We start from the raw sequence: 20,300 nt of genomic DNA on the forward strand, positions 1-20,300 counted from the left end.
GGGTATGCTCAGACGTGAGTCCCTTGCTCACTTTGCCACTAGAATCAAGCAAGCCGGGCTGAAGATGGCTGGAATGCCAGAAACCGGTCCTCAGAAGCTTCTTTCTGGTCCAGGGAAGACATGGCTTGGCAGTTCGGGCTGGACTGTTCCCATGAGGCACAGGGTCAGACTGATTTGCATATATAGCCATGTCTGAACTGGGGTGGCAGAGTGTGGGCTAAAGAACAGTGATGGATTAAACCCAGATCTTTTGACTGGGTGTGAGTGTTTGATTGATTCAGATGCTCCGTCCATCACCACCCCCTTTTGTACCGCTTTTGGCCGCCATAAGTGTGGCAGGGTATGCTCAGACGTGAGTCCCTTGCTCACTTTGCCACTGGATTCAAGCAAGCCGGGCTGAAGAAGGCTGGAATGCCAGAAACCGGTCCTCGGAAGCTTCTTTCTGGTCCAGGGAAGACATGGCTTGGCAGTTCGGGCTAGACTGTTCCCATGAGGCACAGGGTCAGACTGATTTGCATATATAGCCATGTCTGAACTGGGGTGGCAGAGTGGGCTAAAGAACGGTGATGGATTAAACCCAGATCTTTTGACTGGGTGTGAGTGTTTGATTGATTCAGATGCTCTGTCCATCACCACCCCCTATTGTACCGTTCTCTATTTCAGGAAATCATCAACATCATAAACATCAGCCATGGTCTCTCTGCTGTTAAATTGTATAATATGTGTTCTTGCATACAAAGGAAGGCAGGATGTTCTTTAGGTTAAATGTTTTTCAAGGCCTCAGCAAACCTCCATTTCAGTTAAACAAGCTATTGTATTCCTGTGATTTCATAAGCATGAGTTAAAATCCTTAATTCAACTTTTGCAGCTTTAGCCAATAAGATCATTAGGAAGTTGGAATTTCTGGAGGTGCTTTGCAAAATTATAGATTGATCTGTTGTAATAGCTGAAACATTTCTATTCCAACCGTTCCACTTAATATCATGTCATGAAAGGGGTGTGACATCTGTTCTTCAAACATTATTAAAAAGAAGGTGCTATTTGGGAATGAGCCAGAACTTTTGCTAGCAGATCTTTTCCATTGAGACCTTTGCTTCGAGATGTATTGCTCTGCCCTGCAGCTCTTTGAGGTTTTCCTTGGAACACAGACCTTGTGTGAGTCTGCTTGTTAATTTGCTGGATTTACAATCTAGCTTTCCTTTTGTAATGGAGCTATATTTTTGGTATAAATCCACACCCTTATTAACTTCAGAATTTTGTCCTGTGCAGTTTTATTGATAGCTGGAATAGGTTTATGAGAGACTCAGTCTCATTCCCGCCTATCAATACATTTGATTTATTAATTAGAGTGTCGACATTTTTAGGAGCATTGATGTCACTGAAAATGTGAAAAGCACACAAACAAGAAAGGTCAAAATTAGAACCTTGTTCTTGACCAGTTAAACAGTAAGAAACTATGTATAATTTTCTAATGGCATTAAAATATAATCAACTTTTATTTTGTATTCTCTTCAGGGGCAACTTCTACTCTGAAAGTCTTCCAATCGCCAGCCAGCATTTCTGTCCCTGAGGGCAGTTCAGTCACTGTAACCTGTGTGATCACCATTTCTGGGAGTCCGCAAGGGATGAATTTCAAACGGCGGTTCAGGGAGCTCGTGTACTTTTCTGAGACAAATGAACTCCATAGTAGGTTGGGAAATGAATTCGAGAAGCGTGCATCTGTTTCTGGAACGGCAACTAATACAACAATAACACTGCACCAGCTGCGGAGAAACGACACTGACTGGTACATGTGCTCAAGTGTTGTTATAGACGGCGTTCCCATCGAAGTTTTTGGAGGTGGCACCCTGCTGATTGTGACAGGTACCCAAGTGCTATAGTCTTATGTTATGTTTTCATTGAGGGCCTCCACTCCTCCCAAAAATTACAAAACAGTAAATAATCTTATTCTGTTCGGTGAGGCAGTGTAACGCGCAGGTCTGCTGCAAAGGACTCTGGGAATAGGAGGCCCTGGGCAGGGTGTGGTCTCGCTCTGTACGGAATCTGATTATTTAATGAAAGAATTTGATGGCAAAACCTAGCCAGCAAGATGGCTCCGTGAGTTAACACTCATCGCTGACATCTGCTGTGATTTTCTCGTCTTGGGGAAGAATGCTGATTAGACCAGTGTATGCTTCCCAGGGCGTTGAGTGGGACTGGTCTCTCCGGGTCTTCGGCCAAGCAGTATGAACAAGCATTTACAATGCAATGGTTTTGCCTTTGTTAAAGTTAGAGCTATTGGCATTGCTCTTGACATTATTTTTATTTATGTTTTTTTAACATAAATAAATGGCATTGTCATTTACAATGCCACTAGCTTTATCTATCGCAAATGACACACACAAACACACACAGAGCCCCCCCACACACACCCCCACACAGAGCCCCCCACACACAGCCACACAGAGCCCCCTACACACACAGCCACACAGAGCCCCCCACACACACAGCCACACAGAGCCCCCCACACACACAGCCACACAAAGCTTCCTACACACACAGCCACACAGAGCCCTCCACACACACCAACACAGCACAAGCAGGCAACAGGGGCACACAGAGGCACAAGCAGGCAACAGGGGCACACTGAGGCACAAGCAGGCAACAGGGGCACACAGAGGCACAAGCAGGCAACAGGGGCACACGCAACAGGGGCATGAAAACAGAGGCACAAGCAGGTAACAGGGGCACGAAAACGGAGGCACAAGCAGGCAACAGGGGCACACGGAGGCACAAGCAGGCAACAGGGGCACACGGAGGCACAAGCAGGCAACAGGGGCACACGGAGGCACAAGCAGGCAATAGGGGCACACGGAGGCACAAGCAGGCAACAGGGGCACACAGAAGCACAAGCAGGCAACAGGGGCACGAAAACAGGCACAAGCAGGCAACAGGGGCACGAAAACAGGCACAAGCAGGCAACAGGGGCACGAAAACTGAGGCACAAGCAGGCGACAGGGGCACAAGGAGGCACCAGCAGGCAACAGGGGCACACGGATGCACAAGCAGGCAACAGGGGCACACGGAGGCACAAGCAGGCCACAGGGGCACACAGAGGCACAAGCAGGCAACAGGGGCACACAGAGGCACAAGCAGGCAACATGGGCACACAGAGGCACAAGCAGGCAACAGGGTCATGAAAACAAGCACAAGCAGGCAAAAGGGTCACAAGCATGAATTGTAATTTAGACGGGGCTGAAGTGGAGAACGGTCAGTAGGGAAGTAGTGCGGTTGGTGCAGTGGTACCAGGCCGAAAGGTGAGAGGGGCTGTCTGCACCCCAGTTTGGACAGTTTCCACTACCTAACAGGGATTGGTGGGAGGGGGGCATACTTCTTGCTTGCTTTAGGGCTGTTACTTCGGGGACGCAGTGCACGCTCCTGCCTGCTGCCGCCGGGACACGACAACAGGCAGGGAGAGGACAGCCTGGGAGAGGGCAGGGAGGAGACAGGCTGGGAGAGGGCAGGCTGGGAGAGGGAGGGGACAAGCTGGGAGAGGGCAGGCTGGGAGAGGGCAGGGAGGGGACAGGCTGGGAGAGGGCAGGTTGGGAGAGGGCAGGCTGGAAGTGGACAGGCTGGGAGAGGACAGGCTGGGAGAGAACAGGCTGGGAAAGGGCACGCTGGAAGTGGACAGGCTGGGAAAGGGCAGGAAGAGAACAGGCTGGGAGTGGGCAGGCTGCGAGAGGACAGGCTGTGAGAGGACAGGCTGAGAGAGGACAGGCTGGGAAAGGGCAGGGAGGGGACAGGCTGGGAGAGAACAGGCTGGGAGTGGGCAGGCCGGGAGAGGACAGGCTGCAAGAGGACAGGCTGCGAGAGGGCAGGCTGCGAGAGGGCAGGCTGCGAGAGGGCAGGCTGCGAGAGGGCAGGCTGCGAGAGGGCAGCAAACAGCTGGCCTGGGAAAACAGCACAGGGATCCTTGAAACCAACGCCAGTACTTCATAACTGTAACCAGTCCCTATAAGACCAGGGAAGCAGTGCTTGGATCCCTGAAACCAGAGGCAATTCTCTGTGTCTGAAGCCTGTCCGGTAGCTCTAAAAAATATATTCCTTCCATTTTTTCCATTATTGGATCCCACATTTACTCCTGTATGGATTGTTTGGAACTGTAGTCGCATACCGCCTATAACCCACGTACTGTAGATCACCTGCTTGTAATCCTTCCTAGGTTGTATCTGTAATGTGCTCATACGACTGTTTGGGTACTGTTTTCTTGTAAAGTGCTCTGATGCCTCCAGGCCATGTCCACACTATATAAAATCAATGCCAACATTCGTAATGGCCGTAGGAAAGTTCTCAATCTACTGTGGTTGTTGCCTGCCTCAAAAAGTAACTTATAAAAAGGTAAGTTACATCTTTCATTTTTCCAATAACTAAATACTATAAGGATAGTGAAAGCAATCATAACATTCTTCACCCAATGTAATAAATATACACCAATGGAATTTTGTTTTTGCAGTTATGCATGTAAAAATCAAACAGTATACTTTCTGAACGTAAATGCAAAAATGTGAGCATAACATGCTCTACTGAAAATGTGTTTGCAAGATTGATAACATTTCAAGAGTCGATTTTATAACACAAAGATAAAAAAAACCAAGAAGCTAAATGTAAAATCTGGCTTCCAACAGTGGAATGCTGCGGGTATGAAAAACAAGGAAGCGGAAAGGGGAATGCCGCGAGAAACGTTTAAGAGTAGATCTAAAGATTTTTTTTTTACTGTTCCGGAGGTGGAGAAAACACAATTTTCAACAGCCCACTTGGCTCTGCAACAGTTGCCTTTGAAAAGCAATATGGCGTAATGGGCATGAACGTACAAATCCCATCCCCTGCAAAAAAAAAAAACAACAGCCTGAGGCGACTGCTAACACAGATGTAGTACAAGGCATTACACGGCAAGGGTGCTGCTGCCGGCAATTATCCTGGTATTTAAACAAATCTCTCTCTCTCATCAGGAAAGCGTTTAGTGAAGCAGGTGGAGCGAGACAGGCTGACATGGAGCACAGCTACTTATCTGTCCCCTCCAGCAACTGCACTTTCTGAACCCGAGTCGTGTCAAATTAAACAACTGCACATTGACTTTTCACTTCTATAAACATTATGGCGTGATTGACAACTCTGGGAAGCAGTCGCTGTAATCATCTCGCCTCCTGCTAGGGTAGATGTGGACGTGCATTTTACATCAGCGCCTCGTCGGGAGTAGTAAGCGCTATATAAATACAAGTCACTCGCAGCCACTCCAACCCCACGTACATATTACATAACGCGCAATTAAAATACATCTACTGCTCCAAGGCAAGTCACGCATGCTCACTCCAGGAAATCACAGGATCAAATCACCACCAGACCTAGTACTAAGAATGTGGAAACTGATGAAAACGACTCTCTTTGACGTTTTAAATTGTTTGATATTCTCTCACGCTAAATACATTTTCTCTTTGGAAATACTCACTTTTAATTCATTAGCAGCAGAGAGGGACGAGGAGGGAAGGCACGGAAAGCGGCGGGCACGGAAACAGCGCGGGACTGTCAGTGGGAGCACGAGAAACAGGGGGACACACACAACACGGGACTCTCCACACCTCTGCGGCTGCCGGTAGTGAGCGCTCTGCAGTCCCCCAACCACCACCACGCAGTGTGCCCGATGGGGCAGAGGGTCTGAAAACCGTCAGCGTCTCCTGTCTATGCCCGGCTAGAGCCGAGCCCCCAGGGACATAAGAGAGTCAGACCTCCCTCCCCACCCAGGAGAGCGGCAGCAGCCTCGCACGGCCCCAGCATGGAGAGCGCTGCACACCAAGACCGTGGAGGAGGTGCTGTCTCACTTCAACGTCAACGAGAGCACCAGGCTGGGCCTGGAGCAGGTCAAGAAGCTGAAGGAGCGATGGGGGCCCAACGAATTACCAGCTGAGGAAGGGAAGACTCTATGGGAACTTGTTGTTGAATTCATTAGCACAGATCTTGACTTGCTTCAAATGGGCGCAGGAAGGCGGGTGCCCTCAATCCCGGACCAGATTCGGGGGCGTTCCAGAGAAGAGGCTTTCGGCTGACGTAGCCAAAAGCCAAAAATTCTCGGGAACGCCCCCGAATCTGGTCCGAGATTGACGGTCGGAGCCCTCTCCCAATGGCTAGCCTCCATTTATGGAGCTAGCCAATGGGAGGAGGGGGCGTATACCCGACCCACACACACAACTCAAAAGGTTTTTTGGCGCATGCGCAAAGCGCATCGCCAGCCAAAACCTAAAAACGGACCTTGCAATTGGCCCTTACCGGGACCTATACTCACGTTCGAAAGTTTGCAGGTGTGAACAGTAATCGATTTCTTAACATCTATATTTTGAAAAATGACTGTAAAAAGGTTCAGGTCATCTGTGTCGGAGATGTGTCTCCGGTTTACATTTTTACATGTTTACTTACTCGAGTCTTGTATGCACTTCTTAAGAGTGTTTTCTTTGTCCAACATCTTGTGTTTAGTGTGCAGAATGTTTCTCTACAGTGTGTACTGTGTAGCCCGTGGCCCCTTTGTCTTTGAGTTCAGTTTGTAAGTGGGTCCTCATAACAGGCCGCGAATTGAAGATAAATGCAGTGTGAATGTCCTAACAGTGCCTGCCAGTGGGTCATAACTATGTGCAGAATACAAGCCCATCCATTGATTGGCCTCTCTGCTTTTCCTTTTAACGTTTGTAATTTCAGTAATAGCAGCCCTGCTTATTGAAGCACTTGGAAAGGGAGAAGTGTGTTATAAAGCACACCATGAAAACAAGTTACAATTGTGATAACTGTGTTTTCAGATTTTACTCATATCCTCCTGTGCCAGGTATGACTTCCTCACTCATTCCGTGAGCTCATGGACTGAATGCAGATCAGATCATACTAGCCTTCCAAGAAACCTGGGCAGTGGACCATGCACTGTACCAACTAGAAGGTTTCAAGTGCTTTGCTGTCCCAGCACAGGAAAGTAGAGCAGGGAGAGCGAGAGGAGGGTTATCCATTTATGTTGACATAACTCTAGAAGGCAAATGGATAGTCACATCCTGGACGTCGCATACCCTGCAGGCACTCAGTTATAAAGAATCGTTTTTGGCCACTATAGGTGTGGCAGGGTATACTCAGACATGAGTCCCTTTCTCACTGCACCATCAGGATTCAAGCAAGCCGGGCCGAAGACGGCTGAAATGCCAGAAACCGGTCCCCAGTAGCTTGTCTCCTTTCTGGTGAAGAATTGGCTTGGTAGTTTAGTCTGCCCTGTTCCCATAATGCACTGGGCCAGGGACAGACTGATTTGCATATAGCCAGGTTCTGAACTGGGATGGTGCAGTGAGATAAATAACGGTGATGGATGAAGCCATGATCTTTGGACTGGGTAAGAGTGGTCTGCTTAATTCAGACACTCTGTTCATCACCACCCCCTTTTCTGAATCGTTTTTGGCCACTATAGGTGTGGCAGGGTATACTCAGACATGAGTCCCTTTCTCACTGCACCATCAGGATTCAAGCAAGCCGGGCCGAAGACGGCTGAAATGCCAGAAACCGGTCCCCGGTAGCTTGTCTCCTTTCTGGTGAAGAATTGGCTTGGTAGTTTAGTCTGCCCTGTTCCCATGATGCACTGGGCCAGGGACAGACTGATTTGCATATAGCCAGGTTCTGAACTGGGATGATGCAGTGGGATAAATAACGGTGATGGATCAAGCCCTGATCTTTGGACTGGGTAAGAGTGGTTTGCTTAATTCAGACACTCTGTTCATCACCACCCCCTTTTCTGAATCGTTTTTGGCCACTATAGGTGTGGCAGGGTATACTCAGACATGAGTCCCTTTCTCACTGCACCATCAGGATTCAAGCAAGCCGGGCCGAAGACGGCTGAAATGCCAGAAACCGGTCCCCGGTAGCTTGTCTCCTTTCTGGTGAAGAATTGGCTTGGTAGTTTAGTCTGCCCTGTTCCCATGATGCACTGGGCCAGGGACAGACTGATTTGCATATAGCCAGGTTCTGAACTGGGATGATGCAGTGGGATAAATAACGGTGATGGATCAAGCCCTGATCTTTGGACTGGGTAAGAGTGGTCTGCTTAATTCAGACACTCTGTTCATCACCACCCCCTTTTCTGAATCGTTTTTGGCCACTGTAGGTGTGGCAGGGTATACTCAGACATGAGTCCCTTTCTCACTGCACCATCAGGATTCAAGCAAGCCGGGCCGAAGACGGCTGAAATGCCAGAAACCGGTCCCCGGTAGCTTGTCTCCTTTCTGGTGAAGAATTGGCTTGGTAGTTTAGTCTGCCCTGTTCCCATGATGCACTGGGCCAGGGACAGACTGATTTGCATATAGCCAGGTTCTGAACTTGGATGGTGCAGTGAGATAAATAACAGTGTTGGATCAAGCCCTGATCTTTGGACTGGGTAGGAGTGGTCTGCTTAATTCAGACACTCTGTTCATCACCACCCCCTTTTCTGAATCGTTTTTGGCCACTATAGTTGTGGCAGGGTATACTCAGACATGAGTCCCTTTCTCACTGCCCCATCAGGATTCAAGCAAGCCGGGCCGAAGACGGCTGAAATGCCAGAAACCGGTCCCCGGTAGCTTGTCTCATTTCTGGTGAAGAATTGGCTTGGTAGTTTAGTCTGCCCTGTTCCCATGATGCACTGGGCCAGGGACAGACTGATTTGCATATAGCCAGGTTCTGAACTGGGATGGTGCAGTGAGATAAATAACGGTGATGGATCAAGCCCTGATCTTTGGACTGGGTAAGAGTGGTCTGCTTAATTCAGACACTCTGTTCATCACCACCCCCTTTTCTGAATCGTTTTTGGCCACTGTAGGTGTGGCAGGGTATACTCAGACATGAGTCCCTTTCTCACTGCACCATCAGGATTCAAGCAAGCCGGGCCGAAGACGGCTGAAATGCCAGAAACCGGTCCCCGGTAGCTTGTCTCCTTTCTGGTGAAGAATTGGCTTGGTAGTTTAGTCTGCCCTGTTCCCATGATGCACTGGGCCAGGGACAGACTGATTTGCATATAGCCAGGTTCTGAACTTGGATGGTGCAGTGAGATAAATAACAGTGTTGGATCAAGCCCTGATCTTTGGACTGGGTAGGAGTGGTCTGCTTAATTCAGACACTCTGTTCATCACCACCCCCTTTTCTGAATCGTTTTTGGCCACTATAGTTGTGGCAGGGTATACTCAGACATGAGTCCCTTTCTCACTGCCCCATCAGGATTCAAGCAAGCCGGGCCGAAGACGGCTGAAATGCCAGAAACCGGTCCCCGGTAGCTTGTCTCATTTCTGGTGAAGAATTGGCTTGGTAGTTTAGTCTGCCCTGTTCCCATGATGCACTGGGCCAGGGACAGACTGATTTGCATATAGCCAGGTTCTGAACTGGGATGGTGCAGTGAGATAAATAACGGTGATGGATCAAGCCCTGATCTTTGGACTGGCTAAGAGTGGTCTGCTTAATTCAGACACTCTGTTCATCACCACCCCCTTTTCTGAATCGTTTTTGGCCACTATAGGTGTGGCAGGGTATACTCAGACATGAGTCCCTTTCTCACTGCACCATCAGGATTCAAGCAAGCCGGGCCGAAGACGGCTGAAATGCCAGAAACCGGTCCCCGGTAGCTTGTCTCCTTTCTGGTGAAGAATTGGCTTGGTAGTTTAGTCTGCCCTGTTCCCATGATGCACTGGGCCAGGGACAGACTGATTTGCATATAGCCAGGTTCTGAACTGGGATGGTGCAGTGAGATAAATAACGGTGATGGATCAAGCCCTGATCTTTGGACTGGGTAAGAGTGGTCTGCTTAATTCAGACACTCTGTTCATCACCACCCCCTTTTCTGAATCGTTTTTGGCCACTGTAGGTGTGGCAGGGTATACTCAGACATGAGTCCCTTTCTCACTGCACCATCAGGATTCAAGCAAGCCGGGCCGAAGACGGCTGAAATGCCAGAAACCGGTCCCCGGTAGCTTGTCTCCTTTCTGGTGAAGAATTGGCTTGGTAGTTTAGTCTGCCCTGTTCCCATGATGCACTGGGCCAGGGACAGACTGATTTGCATATAGCCAGGTTCTGAACTGGGATGGTGCAGTGAGATAAATAACGGTGATGGATCAAGCCCTGATCTTTGGACTGGGTAAGAGTGGTCTGCTTAATTCAGACACTCTGTTCATCACCACCCCCTTTTCTGAATCGTTTTTGGCCACTGTAGGTGTGGCAGGGTATACTCAGACATGAGTCCCTTTCTCACTGCACCATCAGGATTCAAGCAAGCCGGGCCGAAGACGGCTGAAATGCCAGAAACCGGTCCCCGGTAGCTTGTCTCCTTTCTGGTGAAGAATTGGCTTGGTAGTTTAGTCTGCCCTGTTCCCATGATGCACTGGGCCAGGGACAGACTGATTTGCATATAGCCAGGTTCTGAACTTGGATGGTGCAGTGAGATAAATAACAGTGTTGGATCAAGCCCTGATCTTTGGACTGGGTAGGAGTGGTCTGCTTAATTCAGACACTCTGTTCATCACCACCCCCTTTTCTGAATCGTTTTTGGCCACTATAGTTGTGGCAGGGTATACTCAGACATGAGTCCCTTTCTCACTGCCCCATCAGGATTCAAGCAAGCCGGGCCGAAGACGGCTGAAATGCCAGAAACCGGTCCCCGGTAGCTTGTCTCATTTCTGGTGAAGAATTGGCTTGGTAGTTTAGTCTGCCCTGTTCCCATGATGCACTGGGCCAGGGACAGACTGATTTGCATATAGCCAGGTTCTGAACTGGGATGGTGCAGTGAGATAAATAACGGTGATGGATCAAGCCCTGATCTTTGGACTGGCTAAGAGTGGTCTGCTTAATTCAGACACTCTGTTCATCACCACCCCCTTTTCTGAATCGTTTTTGGCCACTATAGGTGTGGCAGGGTATACTCAGACATGAGTCCCTTTCTCACTGCACCATCAGGATTCAAGCAAGCCGGGCCGAAGACGGCTGAAATGCCAGAAACCGGTCCCCGGTAGCTTGTCTCCTTTCTGGTGAAGAATTGGCTTGGTAGTTTAGTCTGCCCTGTTCCCATGATGCACTGGGCCAGGGACAGACTGATTTGCATATAGCCAGGTTCTGAACTGGGATGGTGCAGTGAGATAAATAACGGTGATGGATCAAGCCCTGATCTTTGGACTGGGTAAGAGTGGTCTGCTTAATTCAGACACTCTGTTCATCACCACCCCCTTTTCTGAATCGTTTTTGGCCACTGTAGGTGTGGCAGGGTATACTCAGACATGAGTCCCTTTCTCACTGCACCATCAGGATTCAAGCAAGCCGGGCCGAAGACGGCTGAAATGCCAGAAACCGGTCCCCGGTAGCTTGTCTCCTTTCTGGTGAAGAATTGGCTTGGTAGTTTAGTCTGCCCTGTTCCCATGATGCACTGGGCCAGGGACAGACTGATTTGCATATAGCCAGGTTCTGAACTGGGATGGTGCAGTGAGATAAATAACGGTGATGGATCAAGCCCTGATCTTTGGACTGGGTAAGAGTGGTCTGCTTAATTCAAACACTCTGTTCATCACCACCCCTTTTCTGAATCGTTTTTGGCCACTATAGGTGTGGCAGGGTATACTCAGACATGAGTCCCTTTCTCACTGCACCATCAGGATTCAAGCAAGCCGGGCTGAAGACGGCTGAGATGCCAGAAACCGGTCCCCGGTAGCTTGTCTCCTTTCTGGTGAAGAATTGGCTTGGTAGTTTAGTCTGCCCTGTTCCCATGATGCACTGGGCCAGGGACAGACTGATTTGCATATAGCCAGGTTCTGAACTGGGATGGTGCAGTGAGATAAATATTGGTGATGGATCAAGCCCTGATCTTTGGACTGGGTAAGAGTGGTCTGCTTAATTCAGACACTCTGTTCATCACCACCCCCTTGTCTGAATCGTTTTTGGCCACTATAGGTGTGGCAGGGTATACTCAGACATGAGTCCCTTTCTCACTGCACCATCAGGATTCAAGCAAGCCGGGCCGAAGACGGCTGAAATGCCAGAAAGCGGTCCCCGGTAGCTTGTCTCCTTTCTGGTGAAGAATTGGCTTGGTAGTTTAGTCTGCCCTGTTCCCATGATGCACTGGGCCAGGGACAGACTGATTTGCATATAGCCAGGTTCTGAACTGGGATGGTGCAGTGAGATAAATAACGGTGATGGATCAAGCCCTGATCTTTGGACTGGGTAAGAGTGGTCTGCTTAATTCAGACACTCTGTTCATCACCACCCCCTTTTCTGAATCGTTTTTGGCCACTATAGGTGTGGCAGGGTATACTCAGACATGAGTCCCTTTCTCACTGCACCATCAGGATTCAAGCAAGCCGGGCCGAAGATGGCTGAAATGCCAGAAACCGGTCCCCGGTAGCTAGTCTCCTTTCTGGTGAAGAATTGGCTTGGCAGTTTAGTCTGCCCTGTTCCCATGATGCACTGGGCCAGGGACAGACTGATTTGCATATAGCCAGGTTCTGAACTGGGATGGTGCAGTGAGATAAATAACGGTGATGGATCAAGCCCTGATCTTTGGACTGGGTAAGAGTGGTCTGCTTAATTCAGACACTCTGTTCATCACCACCCCCTTTTCTGAATCGTTTTTGGCCACTATAGGTGTGGCAGGGTATACTCAGACATGAGTCCCTTTCTCACTGCACCATCAGGATTCAAGCATGCCGGGCCGAAGACGGCTGAAATGCCAGAAACCGGTCCCCGGTAGCTTGTCTCCTTTCTGGTGAAGAATTGGCTTGGTAGTTTAGTCTGCCCTGTTCCAATGATGCACTGGGCCAGGGACAGACTGATTTGCATATAGCCAGGTTCTGAACTGGGATGGTGCAGTGAGATAAATAACAGTGATGGATCAAGCCCTGATCTTTGGACTGGGTAAGAGTGGTCTGCCTAATTCAGACACTCTGTTCATCACGACCCCCTTTTCTGAATCGGAGTGTAGACCTAGCCTTTACACTTGAAGAACTCAAACTAGCGATACAAGGGCTCACACCCAATAAAGCACCAGGCCCCGATGGAACACCACCGGATCTATATAGAAGCAACATAGACCTATGGGCACCTATCCTAACAAGGGTCTTAAAAGCGGCGGTTAGGTCTGGCCTGCCACGCTCCTGGTCCACCGCACTGATAGTACCCATTTTCAAGACAGGGAGCCGAGAAGATCCCAAATGCTCCAGGCCGATTTCCTTAATCAATGTTTCAGAAAAAATACTAGGGAGGGTGATATTAAATCGGCTAATGGAATGGACCGAGGAACACCATACCCTAGTGGACACCCAGTATGGTTTTAGAGGTGGTAGATCAACTAGCGACCAGTGTTTGAACCTATATCTTTTAACTGCTAAATATACCAAAGCCAGCAAGGGCACTGTTTATATGGGATTTATGGACCTGGCAGCCGCATTCGACAATGTCAACAGAAGTAAACTTTGGGCGATGATGGTCACGATGGGCATGGAAGTGGAGCTCATCAACATCCTAAAAGAGCTCCATTGGAACACTACGGCTAAAGTGAGATTTAGCCCAGAGGGGGGACGTACGGAAGCCTTCCCTTGCTCAGGAGGAGTAAGGCAAGGTTGCATCCTTGCTCCGTTTCTTTTTTCGTTATATATCAATGGACTAGAAAGTTCCCTCATCTCCCTTGCCCTGGATTGCCCAAGAGTAGGATCACGTCAAATCCCAGTACTTTTGTACGCGGACGACGCGGTGCTGCTGGCCCGCACATCGAGGAGCCTACAACACCTGGTAAACGGTTTCGTGGACTTTATGGCTAACCTGGACCTTGCAGTAAATCTAAAAAAGTCTTTTGTCATGGTGGCCGGCAAAAAACCAGCCAAGAAGCCAATGTTCAAGATAGGGACACATACTCTTGAAACGGTTAACACCTTTCCCTATTTGGGCCTTTTGTTGGATAGTGACATGCACTTTAAATCGCTAGTGGAAGAACATTGCTCAAAGCTTATATCCTCCAATGGGGCAATTTTAAGTTTTGCAAATAGACTTGGCCGGTGGTGTCCTGAACAAATAATGACGCTCTATGGTTCGATCACCACATCAAAAGCAGTATATGGAGCTGAGGTGTGGGGATTCAAGGACCCGATAAAACTACAAATTGAAGAAGATAAGTTCTTCCGTAGAATCCTCAAAATTCCAAAATCTACCCCCTCAGTCATTGTACACCAAGAATTGGGGATGGGATACATCTCGGACGAGGTGAAGATTAGGCCTATCACCGCTTGGATTAGAATATGGACTAATCCAGAGGTTGAATTAACCAGGGAAATTGTAAAAGACTGCCTGCTAAGGGACAATGCACTCCAAATCCCCTGGTTGAAATATGTTAATGTTACTCTGACAACTATTCACCAGTCTCATTTGTTTCTTGACCACGTGCTGATCACAAATAATTGTAAAAGGACAGTGAAGAAACTGTTATTAGAAAGCTTTGCAGCTGCTAGACTAAAAGTGGGGATACTTAAAAGATCAGTAACAGCACATAGCCTAGTAGACAACGGGGTGGGTATGGAACCCTATCTGTTTTTAATGTATAATCAACACGACAGATTTTTAATGTGTCGTTTTAGGCTCAATCTTTTACTTAATATTTTAGCCTATCCTTCGGGGTTTACTGTAACGATCGAGCAGAAGGGTGCCTGAGGCTGCGACAATAGGTCTCCGCAGGACACCCTTCATTTTGTACTTTTATGTCCATTTTATCAATTGCCTAGGCGTCGATTTCTGGTACACATACTTAAAAGCCAGAAAATACGCCATGCGAAAGCAGCCCTGTTGTTTCTACAAAAAGCTAATGATACATATACCCTGTGTGCCATCTCAAGTTTCCTAAAAATAGCTGTTAGATTAAGAAACACAAGAAATTAATTTCTAATTTTTAGCACGAACTTCAGCGTCGAATCATGATCCGTGTACAATGTGCCCAGTCAATGTTTTAATTATTTTTTTTAAATAGTCGTAATGTTCAGAAATGTAATTTAATAACATTTTATGCACTGTTTACCATGTATTTTTATGATGATTTTTAATTATCGAAATAAAAAACGAACTGAACTGAACTGACTGTAAAAAGGTTCAGGTCATCTGTGTCGGAGATGTGTCTCCGGTTTACATTTTTACATGTTTACTTACTCGAGTCTTGTATGCACTTCTTAAGAGTGTTTTCTTTGTCCAACATCTTGTGTTTTGTGTGCAGAATGTTTCTCTACAGTGTGTACTGTGTAGCCCGTGGCCCCTTTGTCTTTGAGTTCAGTTTGTAAGTGGGTCCTCATAACAGGCCGCGAATTGAAGATAAATGCAGTGTGAATGTCCTAACAGTGCCTGCCAGTGGGTCATAACAATGTGCAGAATACAAGCCCATCCATTGATTGGCCTCTCTGCTTTTCCTTTTAATGTTTGTAATTTCAGTAATAGCAGCCCTGCTTATTGAAGCACTTGGAAAGGGAGAAGTGTGTTATAAAGCACACCATGAAAACAAGTTACAATTGTGATAACTGTGTTTTCAGATTTTACTCATATCCTCCTGTGCCAGGTATCACTTCCTCACTCATTACGTGAGCTCATGGACTGAATGCAGATCAGTAACTCTGTGGCCACGTTTGACTGGATATGTTTCTAGTGCAGCAATCAGATTACTAATTACCTCCTCGTAAGTCTTCTTCGCCACATGATCAACTAAGTGAGCTTCAGCTCCAAACCAGAACCCTCCAAAGCAAAAGTTAGCCTCCCATGCCTCCCATCCCTCCCCTTTGGTGTTTCAACGCCTGGTGAACCTGTTTGGCCTTCCGCGGATAGACTTGTTCGCGAACAAGGGCAATAGTCTCCTTCCCTGCTTCTGCGTGCTCCATCTGTGTCTGGGAATTTGGAGGGTGGATGCTTTGTCATTCCCTTGGCTGCAGGGTCTCTTGTATGCCATTTCCCCATTTCCCTTGTTTCTGTGAGTCTTGTGCAAGATCTGCCTGGAGAAGGCGTTCATGCTCTTGGTGGTTCCCGGTTGGGTTTGCCACCCCTGGTTTCCTCTCCTGTGCGAGTTGGCTGTTTGGGAGTGCTGGGCGGTTCCTGATCTGCCCTTCCGATTGCCCTTCCCATTGTGGGGCCTTCCGATCCCAGGGGTGATGTTGCACCGGCTCCATCTGTAGGCTAGACATTATGGACCCAGGGGTGTTCTACGGGTGTGGTTGACTTGCTGCAGGGATCTCGTAGGTCTGCCACTTTACTGTTATATTCCTGCCACTTGTCCTCCTTTGCTCGTTGGTCCAGGATGCAGGAGTCCGACCTTGTCTCAGTGGACCCCATGAGAGTTCTGGATTTCCTGACGGAGGGGTTTTCCCTGGGTTTGATTCTCTCTATTCCTGCGGGCTTTCTGCAGTCCGGGCCTGGATAGGCTCGATGCCTTGGTGGCTTGCTTGCTGTGGAGCTGTTTTTTGTGGGGACCTCCGGCTATTTGCCTGACTCCACCTTGGGATCTCCCTTTGGTGTTGTGGCCCTCCAGGGTGCCCCTTTTGAGCCCCTGGACTCAGTGGAAATTTCCCACCTTCAAGGTGGTGTTCTTGGTGGCTATTGTTTTGGCTGGTAGAATGTGCGACCTGGGTTTGTTTCTTCGGTCTCCTCCCTTCTTGCGGGTTCTCCCGGACTGTCTTGTCTTGCGTCATGACCCTCATTTTCTTCCCAAGGTCCCTTCGATCATGAACTGCTCCGGTGAAGTGATCTTGCCTTCTTTTCCACCTGATTCTGTGGCCTCTCTGGCCTTGCTGGATGTTCTGCTAGTGACAGGCCCGGACTGGCCGTAGCGGGCACCGGGCAATCCCCCAGTGCGCCGCAAGGGTGGGGGCCAGATTTGAGCCCTTGGGGGCCGATTTTGTTACTGGGCCGTTTTTGCAGCATACCTGCAAAATCGCCCCTGCAACAAAATCGGCCGAAAACAGGCCCTAGCAAAGCGCTCGGCGGCACCTCCAACCCCCGAGTGAGGAGGGGGGCCGGCCGGCCAAGCACATTGCCAGGGCCGGTTTTGTTCCCAGTCTGGCCCTGGCGAGTGAGTTTCCCTGGACCACACGTCCATGTTTTGTCATTGTGACAGTTTGTTTGTGACATTTGGTCCAGTTTGATATGGTCACAAACCCTCCGTCTCCACCTTCTTGAGTCAGTGGCTTAAGCAGGCTATCCTGCTAGCCTATGAGTCCCAGGGGTCTGAACTTCTGGCAGGGATCCAGGGTCGTTACACCCGGGGCCTCTCGATGTCCTGGGCATCTTTTAAGGGGGTTTCTTCGGAGGATAACTGCAGGCTTGTGACTTGGTCTTCCCCACACATGTTCATGCAGCACTACCGGGTGGTCTTGAGAGGTTCTCCCGCTGGGGTTTTTGCGGGGGCTGTGCTGGGGGCTGGGTCGTCCATCCCTTGATTAGTCCGTCTGGTTTGCCCTGTGTTTTCTTCTGTATGTTTGGTACGCTGGATCTCAAATCATCCTTGTTGGTGGTTTCTTGTTCACGATGAAGCCACTTGGCTTGGGTATGTGTTCACTTTGTTGATCATGTGGCGAGGAAGACTTACGAGGAGGAAATGCCCCGGTTACTTACCGGCAGTCTTCTTCGCAACATGAGTTACTATTCCCCCCTCCCTGTGTTGCTATCAGCTTCATGTGTTTGCTTGGTAGTTCTCAGGCTGAGGGTTGGACCGGCACTCCTCTAATAGAGGTCAGGGGTGATATGGGTTGGTCAGGTTGGGAAGGAATGGAAGGCATGGGAGACTAACTTTTGCTTTGGAGGGTTCTGGTGTGAAGCTGAAGCTCACTTCGTTGATCATGTGGCGAGGAAGACTATAATGCGGGGTAATGAAGATCACAGGTAAGTAACAGGGGCATTCATATTGCAGGGGTGTAGATTCAGGGGATGTTTGAGATGTTACACCCCCCTAAAATGTATTCTGTGGTAAATAGTTGGGTACAAGTGCTTTCAATCCGGTATGGTGAAGTGTCTATCGGATTTTACCTGGGTTTTTTTAAATGACCACACTGACAGAAACATACACACCCTCTCTCCTCTCTCTCCTTTGAAGGCCTTAAAAATGTTCATTACTTTGAAAACTATCGCTTTAAGTATCATTAACAATCCACACTCCTCTCTCTTTCCACTGCCCCTTACACCTCCCGACCCCCCATGTCTTGCTTCCTATATAATGTGTTTTAACAAGATGCCCCAGCTTGATTGTTGGGAAATCGGAGGTCCGCACTCCCCAATCTTTCTGACTGAGCTGCGCCCCTGTTCTTATGCAGCAGGCAAATGCAATCATTATAACGTAAATATGTTGGTACATCAAAAGAGCACAGTTTAATTGATTTCTTCTTCGTTTGTTAAAATTGAGAGCTATCTTGGCTGAAGTGCTTCAGTCGCTCATTTTATTAACCTAATTGACAAAATATTACTGTTGACACAATAGTAAAATCAAGAAAAAACATGTAAAGTTTTAGGAGCATATGTACAAGCCCCATTCACCATGGGAACGCCACTTTTTCTGATGTTCCTGTGCGATGGGGACCTTGCCCTTTAATGTGTCTTAACTTTGTCTTGTACATAAGGCACGCTTTCACACTATGTTTAGCGTGAAAGGGGCGTGCAGTGCAGACACACTCCACCACTTCTACTGTACAAATCCCCCTTATTTTTTTGTGTTCTAAAACATCTCTTTTTAAGTACTGTACGTCCAGAGGTACAAAACCAGTTTGAAGTCACAAACCCAGTCATTTGTAAAACCACAGGGACTGTAACAGCAAAACGGTGTTGGAGAAAGCTTTGTAAGTTATTCTGAATTGCAATTATGACGGAGCACAACAGGATTGTCCCTTCCAGTGATTCACAATGGCATAGATTGATGGTTTGGGAATGCAATTGCTGTTGCAAACAATTACCTGAAAGAAATTGGTAATTGCATAACAACGAGAATGCTGTTTCACTGGGACAGCTTTCCTTTTGGCATGTTGATTCACTCTCAAACAAGATTTTCGTGGAAGCAGCAACTGTCTTGTTTAGTATCCGCTGCAGCAAGAACTGCATGGAAGTCCATTCACCTAAAAGCCAAGCGCAGTGGAAGTGACCTAACACAGCTTGTAACCAGAATGACATCATACAACATGCCATGATAGGACCCCTTGTCTTCCAATGTCATGGGCATGGGAAGATGGTGATGTTAGATCCTGTTACATTTCATCTGGTGTCTGTAATTCAGTGAGGCACCGGATTGACTTCTTTCTCCAGAGCATAGTCCAGTCTGCAACATTTTAATTTTTCTTTCCCTCTCTTTTGAACTTGATTTTATAAAACGTTATGACAAAAGCCATTCAAAAATGGCCACGTGTGCATGCACATACATGTGAATTGATAGGTGTCCATTTCAATGGTTTCTGCTATATCGCTCCTTATATATGTGTGTGTGTGTGTGCATGTGCATTCAGACATTTGTTTATGTTTTGTGATAATGTTTTACAAAAACAATTTCTAGAGACCACAAACAATGGTTGTGCTAAAAGCAGTGGTCTAACTGAGGAGGCCCCCCCTGTGAAGAACGTGAGGGGGCCCCTTCTGGACACAGTCAGGAGCTCTCCAGCCATAGTACTGTGCTGAGGGGGCCCCTCGAGCTTTGTGGTTCTCCTCCCCCCTGCTGTGGAGGCTGCAGGGGCCTATGTTATTCCTCTGGCTAAATGGTCAGTATCCAAAGGCAGACCTTTTGGCCTTTCCAATGCTTGTTGGTTTTTGGAATGGAGACCAGTAGGAGCTAAGGCTACAAACAAGCACTATTGTTCCTGCTTGGATACAAGAGCGTGCATCATATGGACTTTAAAGATTATTTTGGGGAAAAAAAACATTTGTAAGTGTGATGAACATTCCAATGAGATTAATATTTCTTCTCAGGTATAGTGTGGGAACAGAAAGTGAATGGGGCTCCAGAGCCCTACTTTTCTTCTTTTTTTAGCACTACCCTTGTGAGCCTCAAAACCAGTGGTCACAGGGGCAGCATGAGGGGTAACAAGACACATTACACAAAGAGGAGTTTTATGAAATTATTCGAATTCATTTGGAACTGTATTTGCTGACACAATCCTTACATTTAGGTTCAAGATTCAATAGAACCGATTGTGTTTGACTACCTCTAAGTGTACTTCCTAGAACAAGGAGGAGGGCACTCAGCTTTTGCTTTAACTTTTTGGGTGAAAAGGAATTTCAAATTACGCATGATGTGTATGAATTCTGTTTAT

At 48.0% G+C, this 20,300-nt stretch overlaps 1 protein-coding gene across 1 annotated transcript in view; it reads left to right on the forward strand.

Moving 5' to 3' along the window:
- Positions 1-20,300, forward strand: part of LOC147702045 (T-cell antigen CD7-like) — a 211,958-nt gene that overhangs the window by 24,062 nt on the left and 167,596 nt on the right. Inside the window, exon 2 of the mRNA XM_086928744.1 lies at positions 1,516-1,863. Coding sequence (XP_086784870.1) covers positions 1,516-1,863 — 348 coding nt within the window. The remainder of the gene's footprint in view (positions 1-1,515; positions 1,864-20,300) is intronic.

Source organism: Lissotriton vulgaris, chromosome 7 (genome assembly GCF_964263255.1).
Source record: "Lissotriton vulgaris chromosome 7, aLisVul1.2, whole genome shotgun sequence".
Classification (NCBI taxonomy): domain Eukaryota; kingdom Metazoa; phylum Chordata; class Amphibia; order Caudata; family Salamandridae; genus Lissotriton; species Lissotriton vulgaris.